Below are 17,647 nucleotides of genomic sequence, written 5' to 3'. Positions count from 1 at the left end.
TTTTCTCAATGAGACTTGTGTCATAGAAGTATCGTCTTAGACGAAGCATTCTCCTATCTCTCTCGGGAGGATGCCTCTTCTAAGAGAACTGAAGAAATCCTCATCAGGCAGTCCTAAAACTTTATCAATTAATTGGTCAAATTTGCACTTGAGTAAAGACAATTGTTCTGGAAGCGAAAAACATGCTTAAATCATGTCGGAGATGTAACGTCTTAGAAGAGGCATTCCCCTGTCTCTCTCTTTCAGGGGGAATGCCTCTTCTAAGAGACCTGAAGAAATCCTAATCAGCCAATCCTAGAACTCTATCAATTAATTGGTCAAATTTGCACGTGAGTGAAGAGAATAGTTCTGCAAGCAAAAAGCATACTTACATTGTTTCCCGATGAGACTTGTGTCATAGAAATATTCTCTTAGCCGAGGCATTCCCCCATCTCTCTCTTTTGGGGGAATGCCTCTTCTAAGAGAACTGAAGAAATCCTCATCAGGCAGTCCTAGAGGTTTGTCAGTTAATTGGTTAAATTTTCATGTGAGTAAAGAAAATCACTCTGGAATTAAAAAGCATGCTTAAATTGTTTATAGATTAGATTAGTGTCATAGCAAGCACCATCTTAGAAGAAGCATTCCCTCTTCTCTTTCTTTCAGGGGATTGCCTCTTCTAAGAGAATGTCATGATGCATGTTTTAACGAACAAGAGGCATTTCCCTTTCTAACCTGGATAATTCCTCTTCTAAGAGAATGTCATATATTCTTGTGTCTCAGCCAGGCTCTGCCTTAGAAAAGGCATTCCCCCTGAGCCAGAATGCCTCTTCTAACAAAACATGATGAACGAAAGTTTTCTTTTGATCAGTTGGTTAAATTACTTAACTCAATGCTGCAACCTGATTTGTTTATAACGTTTCAATATCCCAGAAATCCTTCATGTTTCCTAGTTTGGAGATCCCTCATTCAAAATGGGTTTCTGGGACTGAGCCCCTCTTGAAATCTGGGCTGGAGATTCAGGCTGGGACCCAGGCTCAGCTCTCATTTGTTTCTCCAGAAACGGCCGTCAACATTGGCTACTCCTGCAAGATGCTGACAGACGAGATGACCGAGGTGTTCATCATCACGGGACACACGGTCCTTGAAGTGCGGCAAGAGTTGCGGTGAGCCGGGGCCAGACATGGCGTGGCAGTGGCTTTTGGCCAGGCTAGAGGAATGATGATGCTAATTCGGCGAAGAGAATGAGGTCTCTGCTTTGAGCAGAAGAACAGAATAGATGAAGCTTCCTTATACTGAATTAGACCCTTGGTCCATCAAGGTCAGCACTGCCTACTCAGACTGGCAGTGACTCTCCAGGGCCTCGGGTGGAGGTCTTTCACATCACCTACTGCCTGGGTCCTTTTTAACTGGAGATACTGGGGATTGAACCTGGGACCTTCTGCATGCAAGGAAAAAGTGGTCACAATCCTCTGCTGGGGATGGTGAAGGCCCTTTGCTTACGCTAATCACCACATCAGCCCTGAAAGGTAGGCCAGTCCTACAGTTCCTGTGCTGAAGAGGGCGGGCCTGGCCCATACGATCGACATAATCAGAACCCCCCCTGGATCAGACCTACAGGGCCAACTGGATGCTTACAGGAAGCCCAGAAGCAGACTCCTAACAGAAGCGTCCAGTATTTGGAGATAGATTTCCTCTGAACCTGGAGTTTCCATTAAGCTGTTATGGTGAATAGCTGCTGATAGGTCTTTTCTCCAGGTGGTGCCAGCGGCTCAATGATAGAGCATCTCCTTGGCATGCAGAAGGTTCCGGGTTCAATCCCCAGCATCTCCAGTTGAAAAGGGATCTGACAGTAGGTGATGTGAAAGAGCCCAGAGACCCGCTGACAGTCTGAGTAGACAATACTGACTTTGATGGACTTATGGTCTGTTTCAGCATAAGGCAGCTTCACATGTGCGTTATAAAGGGAGGGGCTGTGGCTCAGTGACGGAGCATCCGCTTGGCATGCAGAAGGTCCCAGTTCAATCCCCGGCATCTCCAGCTAAAGGGATCAGGTAATAGGTGATGCAAAAGACCCCTACACTAAGGCCTTGCAGAGCTGCTGCCAGTCTGAGTAGGGGCTGTGGCTGAGCGGCAGAGCATCCGCTTGGTATGCAGTAAGTCCCAGGTTCAATCCCCAGCATCTCCAGCAAAAAGGAGCAGGTAGCAGGTGATGCGAAAGACCTCTGCTTACCTGACACGCTGGAGAGCTGCTGCCCGTCAGAGACAGCAATACCGACCTTGATGGACTGGTGGTCCGATTCAATATAAGGCATCTCCGTGCATATGTGTGATATGTTTAGACTCACACAAGAAAAGGAGCAGGCTTCCTCTGTGGCAGAGGTTTCACTAAGAATGCAGGATGAGACACCCGAGAGGAGGCCGGCTTTGGAGATCTCCCCGGTCGTTGCCCGCCAGTTTACGGGCTTATTTCATCACCCTGAAGGTCGGAAATTCATGTTGCAACAAAGCAGTGCATGGACTGAGCTTGCAGGCTGCTTTGGGAATGCCCTGTCCTGGGGTGAGACCGGGGCCTGGCTTGTCTCTGGTTCCCCGAGTCTGTTACTCTGATTGCAGGGTTTGGAAGGCAGGAAAAGATTCCTTTCTGTCGCTCATCCTTATTCCTCCTTTCCCCTCGCTCCCTCCGCTGGCAGGAAGGCCCGTGAGAAGATGGTGGACTCCACGCGGTCGGTGGGAAATGGGTTCACCTACCAGGAGAAACTGTCTGCCTCCAAACTGACCTCGGTGCTAGAGGCGGTGGCCGGAGAGTATGCCCTGGTCATCAACGGGCACAGCCTGGTAAGGGTAGTCCCTGAGCGCGCTTAGAATCCCATCAACCATGGGCTCCCACGCATATGAGGGATGCCCTATTACAGAATACTTAGAGAAGAACACCATCATGGAATCATAGAGTTGGAAGGGGACATAGAGGCCATCTAGTCCAACCCCCTGCTCAACGCAGGATCGGCCTAAATAATAGTTATTTAGTTAGGTGCCACTTAAAAAATAGGAACGAATTTCTGGGGTTTTTTTGCCATCTGTAATAACACGGATTCAGGACTGCGGAAGAGCATAACAGTGCTAAGAAGGACTGAAAGAATCGGGGGTCATGTAATCTTCGCTAATCTTCTGACAGAGCTGGGGAAACAAATCCAGCTCACCAGATCAGCCTCCACCGCTCATGTGGAGGAGTGGAGAATCAAACCCGGTTCTCCAGATTAGAGTCCACCGCTCCAAACCACCGCGCGTAACCACTACACCATGCTGGCTCTCAGCCTGGTAGAGTTGCCAGGTGGGTGGTTTCAGCGGGAAATTGCCCTCCAATCCACCAGGCTGCTCCGGAGCATCGATCGCACATACGGCCACGTCACTTCCGGGTTTACCTCCCCCCCCGCAGAAGCGCTGCATCGCCATGGCTTCTTTAGCACTCAGCACTCAAACCCCCCAAACTCCGCCATTTGGGGGGTTTGAGTGCTGAGTGCTAAAGAAGTGCGAAAGCAGCTGTGGCGAAGTGATGTGAACGCGTCGCATGCAGCCGCATGAGTGATCGCCCCAGCCCCGCCCCAAAAAACCTCCCGCCGATGGAGAAGGGGGACCTGGCAATCCTACCAAGGGGGAGGTGAGAGAGTCGCGCTCTTCAGCCAGACAGATGTCCTCCCACCTGCAGAACCGCTCTGTTGGATCCACAGCACAGCTTCTTCCTCACGAGAACGAATCCCCAGACCATCAAGCACATCTGCTTCCTTTCTCCCCCTTCCCCATTTATGCAGGGTCAATTTTGATGCTCGCTCAAAGCTCTTTTTTTAAATGCGACCTTTAGAATGCCTATTCACGGTCCCCACGCCAAAGGAGAAATTCCGCCCACCCACCCCCACTTGCCTGCTCCTTCGTTCCTGTTTGCATAGCCATTAGCAAACTCCGTGTGCATAGCTAATGCACGGCTTTAATTTTGCATGGCTCCTAGAGGGGATTCTTCACGGTGGGGGCAGAGCAAACACAAAAGGTCGCATTAAAGGGGCTCTTAAGAAATGCGAAGCCGGTATGCGCCAACTTCGCAGTCACTTCCTGAAAACTCAAAAAATTAAGTGATGCAATTCAGCCTGGAAAGCACTGCTAATTGCCAAGCATAAATGGCCCTTGAGCGCGGCTGGCTTTTTCAGTCCCACCCCTCCAGTTCCTCCGTCTGCTTCACGTGTCCCCCCGTTCTGTCCCTGCAGGCGCACGCCCTGGAGGCCGACATGGAGCTGGAGTTCCTGGAGACGGCGTGCGCCTGCAAGGCCGTCATCTGCTGCCGCGTCACCCCCTTGCAGAAGGCCCAGGTGGTAGAGCTGGTCAAGAAGTACAAGAAGGCCGTCACGCTGGCCATTGGCGACGGGGCCAACGACGTCAGCATGATCAAGAGTGAGTCGCGGGAGCGGAGGTCTGCCTGGGGGCGGGGGAGGGGAGGCAACCTTTTGGGGCCCCAAAGTAATCACCCGCAGCATCTCCCTGTGAAGACGTGGTTGCGCCGGCAAACGAACGGGGCTGGCGTGGGTTATCCTTGGCGAGGCACACAAGGAGAAAGCTGAGCTTTACTCGGCGCTGAGGGGCTGTCGCTCTGTGGAAGAGCCTCTGCTTGGCGTGCAGAAGGTCCCAGGTTCAATCCCCGGCATCCCCGGTTAAAAGGACCAGGGAGGAGGTGACGTGAAGGACCTCAGCCTGAGGCCCTGGAGAGCCGCTGACAGTCTGAGCAGACAATACTGACCTAGATGGACTGTGGACTTGAGTCTGGGACTCCCTGGTCCTGATCCAATCATCTAACCACCACCCCACGCTGGGTCTCAATACCTGCATATACACAGCGGGAGAAAGTTTAAAAGAAAAATAAGGCTTTGTTTACTTGCAGGAAGTTCTTACCACAGAGTTCCTGGCAATTCCTAGGGCTCCCCAGCAGTGACAAAGGGTAGTTCTAGGAGTTGACAGAAACTCTGTGGCAGGAGTGTCGAACTCAATTGTTACGAGGGCCGGATATGGCATAAATGTCACTTGGTTGGGCCAGGCCATGGCTCGCCAGCCCAGATCGAGTGGGGGGCGGCTGGCTGGCGGGCCAGATAAGAGCTCTCAAGGGGCCGGATCCGGCCCGCGGGCCTTATGTCTGACACCCCTCCTCCATGGTGAGATCTTCTGGTTTTGCCATTAGTTTCCAGTGATTCTTGGAGCCACACTTCCGGGAAGCTCTGAGAATTGCCAGGAAATCTCCTGGTAAGAACTTCCTACAAGTAGACCTCATTTTTCTTTTTAATTTTTCTCCTGGGATGTTGCCTTTCCCCACAACCCTCCTGCTGTCAACCCTGACATAACCCCATTAATAGAAGGCTGTTGTTTTAGATAGAATCATAGAGTTGGAAGGGACCACCAGGGTCATCTAGTCCAACCCCCTGCACAATGCAGGAAATTCACAACTACCTCCCACCCCACACCCCTAGTGACCCCTACTCCACGCCGAGAAGATGGCCAAGGTGCCCTCCCTCTCATCATCTGCCTAAGGACATAGAATCAGCATTGCTGACAGATGGTCGCTTGGAAAGGAACTGTGGAGTAGATTTTTAGTTACCTGGGCGGGAGCTGGGAGACCGAGCTCTCCATATCGCCTGGCATCATCTCTCTCTCTTTCCTGCCCTCCGGCAGCTGCCCACATTGGCGTCGGCATCAGTGGCCAGGAGGGCATCCAGGCAGTGCTGGCTTCCGACTACTCCTTCTCGCAGTTCAAGTTTCTGCAGCGCCTCCTGCTGGTTCACGGGCGCTGGTCCTACCTGCGCATGTGCAAGTTCCTCTGTTACTTCTTCTACAAGAACTTTGCCTTCACCATGGTGCACTTCTGGTTCGGCTTCTTCTGCGGCTTCTCCGCCCAGGTGACGCTCTGGGGAAGATGGTGGGGAACGGGGGGCGGGGGAGGTAGGGTGGGAGTGGAGAGGAAAACCCAGGGCTCTGCTGTTTACTCTGACCGGTCCCTAGGTTCGTACATACAGAGGCTAGCCCAGAGGACATTCCCACAAGTACGAACCGAAAGGGTGCAGGTAGAGAAATGTTACCATTCAAATATTTGCCATGGTCGAGGCTGAGTGTGTGTGACTGGCCCAAGGTCACCCAGCGAGCTTCCGTGGCAGTGTAAGGATTCAAACTCGGGCCTCCCAGGTCCTGGTCTGACACCTTAACCACTGCACCGTGCTGGCTCTCACTGGAAACTGCACACAGATGATCAAATGTTTTTGCAACCGATTTCCCCCTAGTCCAACCCCCTGTGTGGTGTAGTGGTTAAGAGTGGTGGTTTGGAGCGGTGGACTCTAATCTGGAGAACCGGGTTTGATTCCCCCACTCCTCCACATGAGCGGCGGAGGCTGATCTGATGAACTGGATTTGTTTCCCTGCTCCTCCACACGAAGCCAGCTGGGTGATCTTGGGCTAGTCACCGCTCTCTTAGAGCTCTCGCAGTCCCGCCTACCTCACAGGGTGTCTTGTTGTGGGGAGGGGAAGGAGATTGTAAGCCGGTTTGATTCTCCCTTAAGTGGTAGATAAAGTCGGCATATAAAAACCAACTCCTCCTCCTCTTTCTTCTTCTTCTCAATCTCAGAAATCGAAATCCTGTCGAAAACGGTTCCCCCAAACAATGAATAGTTTTGGTTTTGCTTCCAGCTGCAATCCTACTCCAGTTGCGTTGCTCAATTTGTTGATGGGAATGGCTTCGAGGGGACAGCAAAGATTAGGAGTCTGCAGTCAACAGACTGAGGGGTAATGGAATGTCCTTCTCTTCTTCCTCCACTTCCTCTCCCTGACCCACCGATTTTTCTCTCTTTCCAAAGACCGTCTACGATCAGTATTTCATCACGCTGTACAATATTGTCTACACCTCGCTGCCTGTTCTCGCCATGGGTGTCTTTGACCAGGTCAGTCGAAGATTTCGTTCTGCTTCTGAGTGTCGTGAGGGTGGAGGGCGAGAGATTCAAAAGTATTTCTTCACACAACGCATGGTTAAACTGTGGAACTCCTGGCCTCAGGATGTGGTGATGGCTGCCACCTTAGAAGGCTTTAAGAGGGGAGTGGACATGTTCATGGAGGAGAGGGCTAGCCATGGCTACTAGTCACAATGGATACTAGTCATGATGCATACCTATTGTCTCCAGGATCAGACGAGCAGGCCTATTACATGAGGTGCTGTGGAATGCAGGGAGGATAATGCTGCTGCAGTCTTCTTGTTTGTGGGCTTCCCAGAGGCACCTGGTTGGCCACAGTGTGGACAGACTGCAGGACTTGATGGGCCTCGGTCTGATCCAGCAGGGTTTTCCTTATGATCTTATGATGCATACCTATTCTCTCCAGGATCAGTTGAGCGTGCCTATGATATTAGGTGCTGTGGAGCACAGTAAGGACGATGCTGCTGCAGTCGTGGGGGGCTTGTGGGCTTCCCAGAGGCACCTGGTTGGCCACAGTGTGGACAGACTGCAGGACTTGATGGGCCTGGGTCTGATCCAGCGTGGCCTTTCTTATGTTCTTATGTGGAGGGGCGGGACTTGGCACGCAGGGCAGGGAGGAGGCTAGGCAAGCCCCACCCCTTTTCTCTCCACCATGGAAACCCTGTCCCCGCTAGCTTCTGATATTTGCCTAGCCATCGCCCGGTAAATCCCAACCTGTTTGTGTGTACCAAGAGAATTTCTAGCATGCGGTGAAAAAAAATTGATGTCTCCCATGTCCGCAGGATGACCCACTGAGAGGAGTGTGACTATTGTGCCTCTGTATGACTAACTCTCCAAACCTAACCTCGTCTCAATCCGCCGCCACGTCTGGGAACAATTAATTCCACTGTGTCTCTGCATTATGTGGGGGTGGGTTGTCTCCCAATATAGAGACACACTGTTATTAGTCTGGTGGACCCTGGTGGTCCCTTCCAACTCTATGAAACTATGATCCTTTCGAAGGGATTTTATGTAGCAGGGGACATAATTTTATATAGCAGGGGACATAATTTACCTCCATGTCCTGAAAAGTGTCTGCTGTCCATTTCTGCACGTCCATTTCTGCACATTTTTCCTCTAGGCGGTGGACTCTGATCTGGCGGTGGGCTTTGGAGCGGTGGACTCTGATCTGGAGAACCGGGTTTGATTCCCCCACTCCTCCACATGAGTGGCGGAGGCTGATCTGGTGAACTGGATTTGCTTCCCCACTCCTACACATGAGGCCAGCTGGGTGACCTTGGGCTAGTCACAGCTCTCTTAGAGCTCTCTCAGTCCCACCTACCTCACAGGGTGTCTGTTGTGGGGAGGGGAAGGGAAGGAGATTGTAAGCCAGTTTGAGTCTCCCTTAAGTGGTAGAGAAAGTCGGCATATAAAAACCAACTCCTCCTCCCCCTCCTCCTCCTTCTTCTTCGCCTTCTTCTTCGCCTTCGCCTATCAGGGAGGGGCGGGGTCCCTGTGCCCACCCAAAGCTTCTTAAGGAAGGGTCTCATCGCAAGAGGGAATGGGGAAGTGAGAGAGAGAGAGAGAGAATCGGGCTAGGTCTCCTGGGCTCTCCTGCAGGGGGTTGGGCTAGATGACCCTGGAGGTCCCTTCCGACTACGATTCTGTGCCCAGAAAGAGGAGGGTGAAACAGAGGCCATGAGGACATTCTGGCCCTTCTGTGTTATAGGACGTGCCTGAACACCGCAGCCTGGAGTACCCCAAGCTGTACGAACCCGGGCAGCTGAACCTTCTCTTCAACAAGCGGGAGTTCTTCATCTGCATCGCCCAGGGCATCTACACCTCCGTCTTCATGTTCTTCATCCCCTACGGGGTCTTCAGTGACAACACCCACCTCGCCGACTACCAGTCCTTCGCCGTCACTGTGGCGACCTCCCTTGTCATCGTCGTTAGTGTGCAGGTGCGCGCCCCCCCCCCCGTCCCGTTCGGAGCAACAGGCGGCGGTTCGGGTCTCGGCTCAGCCTCGAGCTGTGAGGAGGCCCTTTCGGGAACTGAGTCTTCGGGCCAGGGGGGTAGGGTAAGGTTACCAGTTTCAAGATGGGGCCTAGAGTTGTAAGCCGCCACGAATGTTAAATTATATATTTATTAAAACATTTACATCCCGCTATGAACCACGAAGAAAGGCAGGATGTAAAAGTTTTTATAAATGTGTAAATAATTAGGGTTATCTGGGAGTTCCGGTTGATCTCCAAGCTACCGGGATCAGTTCCCCTGGAGGAAATGGCTGCTACGCAGGGCCTACTTTATGGCATCGCATTGCCACTGAGCTCCCTGCCCTCCCCAAATGCCAGCCTCCCTGGGCATCACCCTCGAGTCTCCAGGAATCTCCTGAGCTGGAGATGGCAGTTCTGGAGGCCTCATCGAAAAGGATGTGGACAGAATGGAGTGGGTGCAGAGGAGAGCGACGGGGATGATCAGGGGCCTGGAGACCAAACCCTACAAAGAAAGGCTGAGGGAGTTGGGAATGCTCAGTCTGGAGAAGAGGAGGCTGAGGGAGGACAGGATTGCTCTCTTTAAGTATTTGAAGGGCTGTCACTTAGAGGAGGGCAGGGAGCTGTTCCTGTCGGCAGCAGAGGATAGCTCGCAATAATGGGCTTAAATTGCGGGCAGAACCTCCACATTTAGAGGCAGTCAACCTCTGAATCCCAGAGCCAGGAGGCAACATCAGGGGAAGGCCTTGGCCTCTGTGCCCTGTTGCTGGACCTCCAGAGGAACTGGTTGGCCATTGTGTGAGATGGGTAGCTGGACTGGATGGACCGCTGGTCTGATCCAGCAGGGCTCTTCTGATGCTCTTAGATGGTCTTGGTTGCGTCTGCTGTCTCACGATGCCCCTGTGGGTGTCCGGCTGAAGCCTACAACTTCTGGGGCCACGGCTTTCTTCCTCCACCCGCAGTGCCCTGCTGACCTCCTTCTTCCCTCCTTGGCAGATTGGGCTGGACACAGGATTCTGGACCGCCATCAACCATTTCTTCATCTGGGGCAGCCTGGCGGTTTACTTCGCCATCCTGTTTGCCATGCACAGCGACGGCCTCTTCCAGCTCTTCCCTAACCAATTCCGTTTTGTCGGTGAGTCCAACCCACCCCTCCGCGCCTGTTGGTCAGAAGGGGAGCCATGGCTCAGTGGAAGAGCCTCCGCTCGGCATGCAGAAGGTCCCAGGTTAAGTCCCCGGTATCTCCCGTTAAAAAGACCCAGGCAGGTAGGTGATGTGAAAGACCTCTGCCTGAGACCCTGGAGAGCCGCTGCCAGTCTGAGTAGCCAACACTGACCTTGGTGGATTCAGCATAAAGCAACTTCATGCATGTTCATGAGCTGCGAGAGACGCCTCCCTTTGCCTGGGCAGCTGCATTCCGCTGGACCGGTGGCCAGTCTAGTTCAGAACTGTCTGGTTCCATATGGAGGCAGCTCCCTTGGGCTTTATGCACAGAAGGGTTTTTCCCGTCTCTGCTGCCACCTGAGATCCTTTCATAGCAGATGCTCAGGGCTGAAGCTAGGACCCTTATGCGAAACAGGTGCCCCAGCATCTGCTTGGCGTGCAAAAGGTCCCAGGTTCAATCCCCGGCATCTCCTGTTAGAAGGACCAGGAAGTACGTGAAGTGAAAGACCCCAGCCTGAGACCCTGGAAAGCTGCTGCCAGTCTGAGTAGGGGCTGTGGCTCAGTGGAAGAGCCTCTGCTTGACTTGCAGAAGGTCCCAGGTTCAATCCCAAGCATCTCCAGTTGAAAGCACCAGGCAGTACGTGATGTGGAAGATCTCCACTTGAGACCTTGGGGAGCAGTAGGTGATGTGAAAGACCTCTGCCTGGAGAGCCGCCGCCAGTCTGAGCAAAACCGCTGGTCTGATTCAGTATAAGGCAGCTTGATTTGAACTCAGGATGTTTCCCATGCAAAGCAGATTCTCTGCTCACTAAGCCCTAGACCCTCCCTCCTCTTTTCAAAAGCAGTGTGTATTATGGGAGAATGCCACTACATTGTGCGTGTGTGTGCTCACGTCCACTAATGTCAGAGTGTTACACCACCCCACCCTGGGGCCACGTCGGCCGTTCTCGTCCGTCATCCCCTCGCTTGGTTCTTTCTTTCCACTGGCCAGGTAATGCCCAGAACACGCTTGCCCAGCCCGACGTGTGGCTGACGATTGCCCTCACGACCGTCGTGTGCATCATGCCTGTGGTGGCGTTCCGATTCCTCAAGCTGGATCTGAAACCGGAGTTGTCGGATACGGTGAGATTTGGCCCCTCGGGGGCAGGAGGGGCTTGAGGGGGTGGCTTGTCAACTGGGAACGGAGAGGGGACAGGTCAGTGCTCGAGGTGTTGACCCTCCCCGACCCTCTCCATCTGAATTCGGGTGAAGGGTTGTAATTAAATCCATACTAATTTGGGTTTTTAAGTCTTGTCAGATCTTGGAAGCTAAGTGAGGTCAGTGCTTGGATGGGAGACCACCAAGGAAGGATCTGCAACAGCAAGGCAACAGCAAACCACCTCTGCTTCTCACTCATCTTGACAGCCCCTCATTATATGTGGGGTCATTATATGTTGGAAGCTAAGCAGTGTTGGTACTTGGATGGGAGACCACCAAGGAAGGCTCTGTGAAGGAAGGCAATGGCAAACCACCTCTGCTTCTCACTTGCCTTAAGAGCCCCTTGCTGGGGTCAATAAATCCCAGACTAATCAGGGTTGGTACTTGGATGGGAGACCTCGAAGGAACACCCTGCAGAGGAAGGCAATGGCAAAACACCTCTGCTTCTCACTTGCCTTGAAAGCCCCTTGCTGGGGTCATTATATGCTGGAAGCTAAGCAAGGGTCAGGACTTGGAAGGGAGACCACCAAGGAAGGCTCTGCAGAGGAAGGCAATGGCAAACCGCCTCTGCTTCTCACTGGCCTTGAAAACCCCTTGCTGAGGTGGCCATGAGTGGGTTGCGACTTGATAGCTCATACGTACATAATTTAGGTTTTAGAGTATGCTTTCACTTGGTTGTTACCGTATTGTTTGTTGGTAGCTAGCTGCCTAGATAAGTTCCCAAGTGTGGATGGTCAGGCAGGACAGACAGACTGGAAAATGCAAACTAAATTATCATTGGTAGCGGTATCTGTTGCTGCCAACCTGGGTGCTTTTCAACCGCTTTTGGAAGAGGGGTGGTGGTGAAGGAGGAAGGACTTTGTGGAAACCCTTTGCATAAGTATAAAACCTTGCTGCTCCGGACTTGTGGCCATTCCTGTTTCTTTCCAATATCTCCCAGGTGCGCTATACTCAGTTGGTGCGGAAGAAGCAGAAAACCCAACACCGCTGCATGGGCCGGGTCGGCCGGGCTGGCTCACGGCGCTCCGGCTACGCCTTCTCACACCAGGAGGGCTTCGGCGAGCTCATCATGTCTGGGAAGAACATGCGGCTTAGCTCCCTGGCCCTGTCCAGCTTCAGCGGCCGTCCCAGCACCAGCTGGATTGAGACCCTGCGGAAGAAGAAAGGCGCGGGCGGGGATGGCAGCGCCGCCAGCAGCCCGAGTGGCGGAGGGCCCGACAGAACCCTGAAGGTGTGAAGAGTCCAGGACGGTCCTGACTGGACAAACGCAAGCAGGGCGGACGGGCGGCCTCGGGGCAGAGGATCGCTCGCGGGCCGGAAACAGGCCATTGCCGCTGGTTTCTGTGGAAGCCCAGTACCTTCCAGATGGAGCTTTGGTATCGGCCCAAGAGATCCACTGGCCTCTTGTCATATAACCAAAAAACCCCCAACATATCCTGCTGCCGGCGTATAGCGGCGCAGCCTGCTGACTTGGTGGACAGGTGGCCGTGACTCTCTCCCCTTCCCCAAACAGATGGACATACGTTCTTGACTGTTGCATAACAAGGGATCTTTTTTCATCCAGTACTATCTACCCGCTCCAGGAGCGCAACGTTTTCCCTCCCCGCACCGCACACGAATGTATCTGGCTTGAGACGCAAGAGAGATGGAGGAGACCGGAGCCTCGCGGGGAGATGCCGGGGAGAGAGCCGCCCCTCCTGTTCTGCCCACTTCCCTGGCTCCTCACCATGACACGTGTGTCTTTTAAAAAATATATACATATATAGAGTAACTAAGGAACAATCTAAGTTTACAAACAAAAAAGAAAAGACTTTTTATTTTCTATCTCCATCGGCACCCAAAGTTCTCAGCGGGCGCCCTTGGGCACTGAGCGGGGGCGTTTTAAGGAACGAGACTGAACCATCGCGGCACAGGAGAGCCCCCCAGTGTCTGCTCGGCCAGCTACGGACGGGCAAGCCCCACTGAGGAAGAATTCAGGATCTAATGCGTACAAAGAAGCGAGACCTCCAGCTCTTTATGGGGAGAACCAGGGGTTCGGAACAACATCGGGGCAGTTTCCGCCCTCTCGCCCCATCCGGGGCAATTGTCCAGCTGGGCCCCCTCTCCCGCTTCCCCGTCTCAAACCCTGCTGCCGCTTACCGGGGCAGGAGAAGGTTTTCAAAGAATTTTATTTTTATATAATGTCAAACTTTGGCTTGCAAGGAGCTGCCTCCTTTTAGTCCTTCCTCCTTTTCCCGATGTTCTCGGCCAGTGTTGTGCGTCATTGTCGGCGGGGGTGGGGGTGGCTGAGGCAGACCTACCGAACACAGCAGAGCAAAGCAGGACAGGAAGGAGGTTTGAGCTAAGCGTGGATCGTTCAGGATCCTGGCAAGGGAAGCCGTGCGCAGACGCAGGGTCAAGTCCCCTATCTCTGTTCTACAGCCTCTCTGCTGTCCCTAATTTGTTTCAAAGGCTGGCTGTTTGGGGCGATACCATGCCCCTTACAGAATTTCTGGTCCCCGTCTGCCCCTCCCGACTTGATTGTGTTGATGAATCACTTGCTCGTTGGGGGGGTCTTAAAGGGTTTTCAGCCCAAGCAGGCTCTGCAACAGTAGCCCAGACCCCTCGACCTCTCGTCGTCCAGCCGTCCACAACATCATCCTTAACCCCAAACTGGGCTGTACGTCCAGTGAGGTATCTGAATGCGTTTGTTGACAGCAAATTTAAACAGGACACCTTATTGGCGGGGTAGCCTTCCATTTATTGTTCTCCAGGTGTGTCCAAGATGGGGCCTAGGAATGCGTCCCAAAAGGGATTGCACAGTTTTTGCTCTGTTTCGCTCTGTAAGGCAGAAGAGTTTTCTCCCTCCATTCCCTGTCACCAACCCTTTTCCTTCACCTTGGTTCTGAAGCCCCAATTGCTGCTGACTTGGGCTTTCGAGCAGAGGGTGATCCTGATGCCACGTCTCTCCTGGCATCCCCCTGCCCATGGATAGGTTGCCTCATCCTCTCCAGCATAGGTCTTGACCTTGAGCCCTCTTTCCCTCTTCGTTCTTCATGGTATGTTCAGGGATCCTTCCAGTGTCTCTGCCCAGCTCAGCCCTGCGGTAGAATAGGGGCCGAGTTCCCGCAACGGTATCCAAAGCACCTACAGCAAACCGCTGGCTTGTGATGCCGCAAGATGGTGGGGTGTCTTCTGAATCTTTCAGATGGTGGCCCCAGGGGTGACCTGTCCCCAGAAAACGTTAGGGTGCTGAACGTGGCAAGCTGACACGGCTGTTACGTCAAATCGCTCGTAAGAGAAGCTCAGGGACACGCTGATCTGGTGGGAATACTTAGCCCGGTTGACCCTTTGACTTGTAAAAAGGAAATGGGATTGCACATGGTTCCATGTGCACTCTTGACCCTTGTGGTGCAAAGGTAACATCCAGTCCTGGAGGAGGAGGAGCCTATACTATGACTCCTCCCCCCTCCCCAGTGTTATCCCTTCCAAAAACTGGGACTCGTGGAGAGAAACCTCAGTAGGATTTCCCGCCACGTTTCGTGGACCTTCTGGTATTACCTCTGCGGCTAGAGATGGACCGCAACAATTCCCCTTCCAGAAGGAGTCTCTTTGGTGGTTGGGTTTCATGTTCCAACTTGCAAAGTCAACCCCTCTCTTCTGGTTTTCCGCTCTCCCTACTTTCCAGCAAAGGCCAGGGAATTGGTGGTGTAGGGAATGGTGGCGGGACCTTGGTGCATATTCATTGGGCCCGTTGTCCTCCTTGCACGGTGGAGCTGCAGACTTGCACTCTTCCCCTCCGCAACAGGTGCAGCATACCACAAGGGACATGCAGAAGCCCATTTCTTCCCTCCCCTTAAAAAAAACCAGAGTGTTTTCGAAAATACGGGTTCTCTTGGTTTATTTTTTTTGACCCTGTATATCGACCCAGGCTAGTCTTGCATCTACAGACCTCTGGGTGGCGCATGGAACTCGCACGTGGTTGCATCTTTGGCACCTCCACCACCACGCTCGGAGGGTCACCGATCCCAGTGTGTGTGAACCAGGCTGGGAGGAAACGTTTTTCCTAGCTCAGGAGTATATCCTGCCTCCTTGAAAGAATTCCAGGTGGCTGAATCCCCAAACCACACCCTCGTCAACGAGATTTGGCAACATAACCATCAGCTAAAACAAACGATCCCTGGAAGGGGGGCAAACTTTGCCCAAAAAGTTGTTAGGACGAGAATTTGATTCCAAATTTGATCCCTTTGCTCTGCTGTGTGATCTTGGGCCGCTCCCCTCCCCGGTCCCTCCTCCTTTCCGTGGGGCCGTTGCCATCTTAGAAGCGCGAGGAAGGGACTGTTGGAAAAACAAGCTCCAGGCGGCATCTGCACCCGCGTCTTGCCCGAGGCCAGTTTCGATACCAAAGAGGAAACGTTCATTTTGGGGGGGGGGGAAGGGTCCGGCTTGCCGCGGACTGTCTTATTTTTGGAACGGGCCGAGGGGATCTATAGCGCGGCAGCCACGCCGGGCAGGGACCGAGGAACATTCCGTTTAATTTATTACACATTTCTATACTTGGCAGAATTGTATCATTTTATGGGTATAAAGAGAAATTGCATTTTCTAAAAAACAAAAACAAGCCCTGTCGCTTTCATAATGTCTTTCTGTTTCGTGCCTCAATAAAAGGAAGTGTTATGGGGAGTGGGGAATAGTCAGACTCCGCGGTTCTGTAAGGTTGTGTGTTTTCCCCAGCCCCGAAAAGAAGAGATTCTGCAACCAGCAAATTCAGTGTTTGCTATCAGAGTAAATTTGGTGCAAGATAGGGTGTTTTGCAGGGCGGGGGGGCTTACTTTCACCAAATGTTCTTCCAGAACTTTCGATCAGTCTTTCAGTTCATTGGAAAGGAAGCAATGAGGTCTAGAAACTTGGTTTGTGTTTGTTTGAACAAAGAAGCCCAGGAGACTCAAGGTTACAGATTTTGTGCCAGATATTCGAGGAATCATGCATACCTGGAATACTCACCGCCTGCTCTTAGACCCTCTGCATGTAGACTTCTGGTCAGCTGTTTCGTAAGGAGATGCAAACTACTAATTTATTGCGCATCAGTACTATTTGTACTCGTATGTCCCTTAACCCCTAGGGGTTAGGGTCCCCAACCTTTTTGAGCCTGCGGGTACCTTTGGAATTCTGGCATGGTATGGTGGGCGCAACCACAAAACGGCTCCCGCGGGAGGTGGAACCAGCCACACAATGGCGGTCCGCGGCTCACTTTCTGTCACCTGGTGAAGATCGTCGTGCTATGGCGGCAGCTACTGCCAAAGCAATGTTTTTAGACCTCAACGCAGCCTATCCAATCTCCAATGGCCTATCAGAAACTTTGCCCCCCCCCTTTCTAAAAACACTTGGTTCTAAAAACATTTGGGCACCAGGATAGGTGTCAGTTTTAGGTTTTGGACCCCTGCACTAGGTCATTTTTATCTTTAGGCAACACCGAAGATAAGTGAAAATTCTCCAGGAGGGAGAGCAGCTGCCATTTATTATTTACCCATGACTTTTAGAGTTCCACAAACAGCAAAGCCCAGTTTTTGTGCCCAAGGAGTCTGTCGTTTAAATTCGAGACCATTGTTAGGGTTCGAAACACTCGTCCTCAGTGTTCCCCATCTGTAAAATGGGTACGTTAATTTCCAGTATGTACTCTAAATGGCTTAACGCATTAGAACATAAGAAATACTGGCAACCCGACATCCAGCCCAGCCCGGGCCTCCTCTGGGTATTGACTAGAAGGACGCTTAGTGCAAACAGTGTAATTCAGAGGCAGTCACCACTTAGTTATGGTCGAGGGTCAGCAATGAAGCTTTCTTAACCAAGGGAGTTGTTAACGTCTAGGTGGCACCTGGAGATCTCTCATGATTACAATTGATCGCCAGATGACCAAGATCGGTTCCCCTGGAGAAAATGGCTGCTTTGGACGGTGGACTCTATGGAGGTCCCTCCCCTTCCTCAAACTCTGCCCTCCCCAGGCTCCACCCTCCAAATCTCCATGTATTTCCTAACCTAGAGCTGACAATCCTATTAACTGGGGGGATCTGAGATTGTGGGCTAAAAAACCCTGCTGTTGGCTGGGGCAGTGGCCATTCTGCGCCTAGTCTTCTCTGGCTATTGAGCCCTTCCCTCGAGCCCTGCAGGATCAGGCCAGAGGTCCATCTGGTACAGCATCCTGTCTGACACAGTGGCCAACCAGTTCCTCTGGAGGTCCAAAAACAGGGCACGTAGGCTGAGAGCCAGCGTGGTATAGTGGTTAAGAGCGGTGGACTCTAACCTGGAGGGTTTGATTCCCCACTCCTCCACGTGAGCGGCAAACTCTAATCGGGTGAACCAGGTTGGATTTCC

At 52.5% G+C, this 17,647-nt stretch overlaps 1 protein-coding gene across 1 annotated transcript in view; it reads left to right on the top strand.

Annotated features, from left to right (window-relative positions):
- Nucleotides 1-12,533, top strand: part of ATP8B2 (ATPase phospholipid transporting 8B2) — a 49,924-nt gene extending 37,391 nt beyond the window's left edge. The window contains exons 20-28 of the mRNA XM_056853505.1: nt 1,037-1,142; nt 2,670-2,814; nt 4,233-4,416; nt 5,683-5,906; nt 6,855-6,938; nt 8,674-8,904; nt 9,932-10,070; nt 11,091-11,221; nt 12,237-12,533. Coding sequence (XP_056709483.1) covers nt 1,037-1,142; nt 2,670-2,814; nt 4,233-4,416; nt 5,683-5,906; nt 6,855-6,938; nt 8,674-8,904; nt 9,932-10,070; nt 11,091-11,221; nt 12,237-12,533 — 1,541 coding nt within the window. The remainder of the gene's footprint in view (nt 1-1,036; nt 1,143-2,669; nt 2,815-4,232; nt 4,417-5,682; nt 5,907-6,854; nt 6,939-8,673; nt 8,905-9,931; nt 10,071-11,090; nt 11,222-12,236) is intronic.
- Nucleotides 12,534-17,647: the final 5,114 nt, after the last annotated feature.

The sequence above is a fragment of the Euleptes europaea genome, chromosome 7, assembly GCF_029931775.1.
Source record: "Euleptes europaea isolate rEulEur1 chromosome 7, rEulEur1.hap1, whole genome shotgun sequence".
Classification (NCBI taxonomy): Eukaryota; Metazoa; Chordata; class Lepidosauria; order Squamata; family Sphaerodactylidae; genus Euleptes; species Euleptes europaea.
The sequence above is the reverse complement of the archived record's forward strand: the minus strand, read 5'-3'. Positions and strand labels throughout refer to the sequence as shown.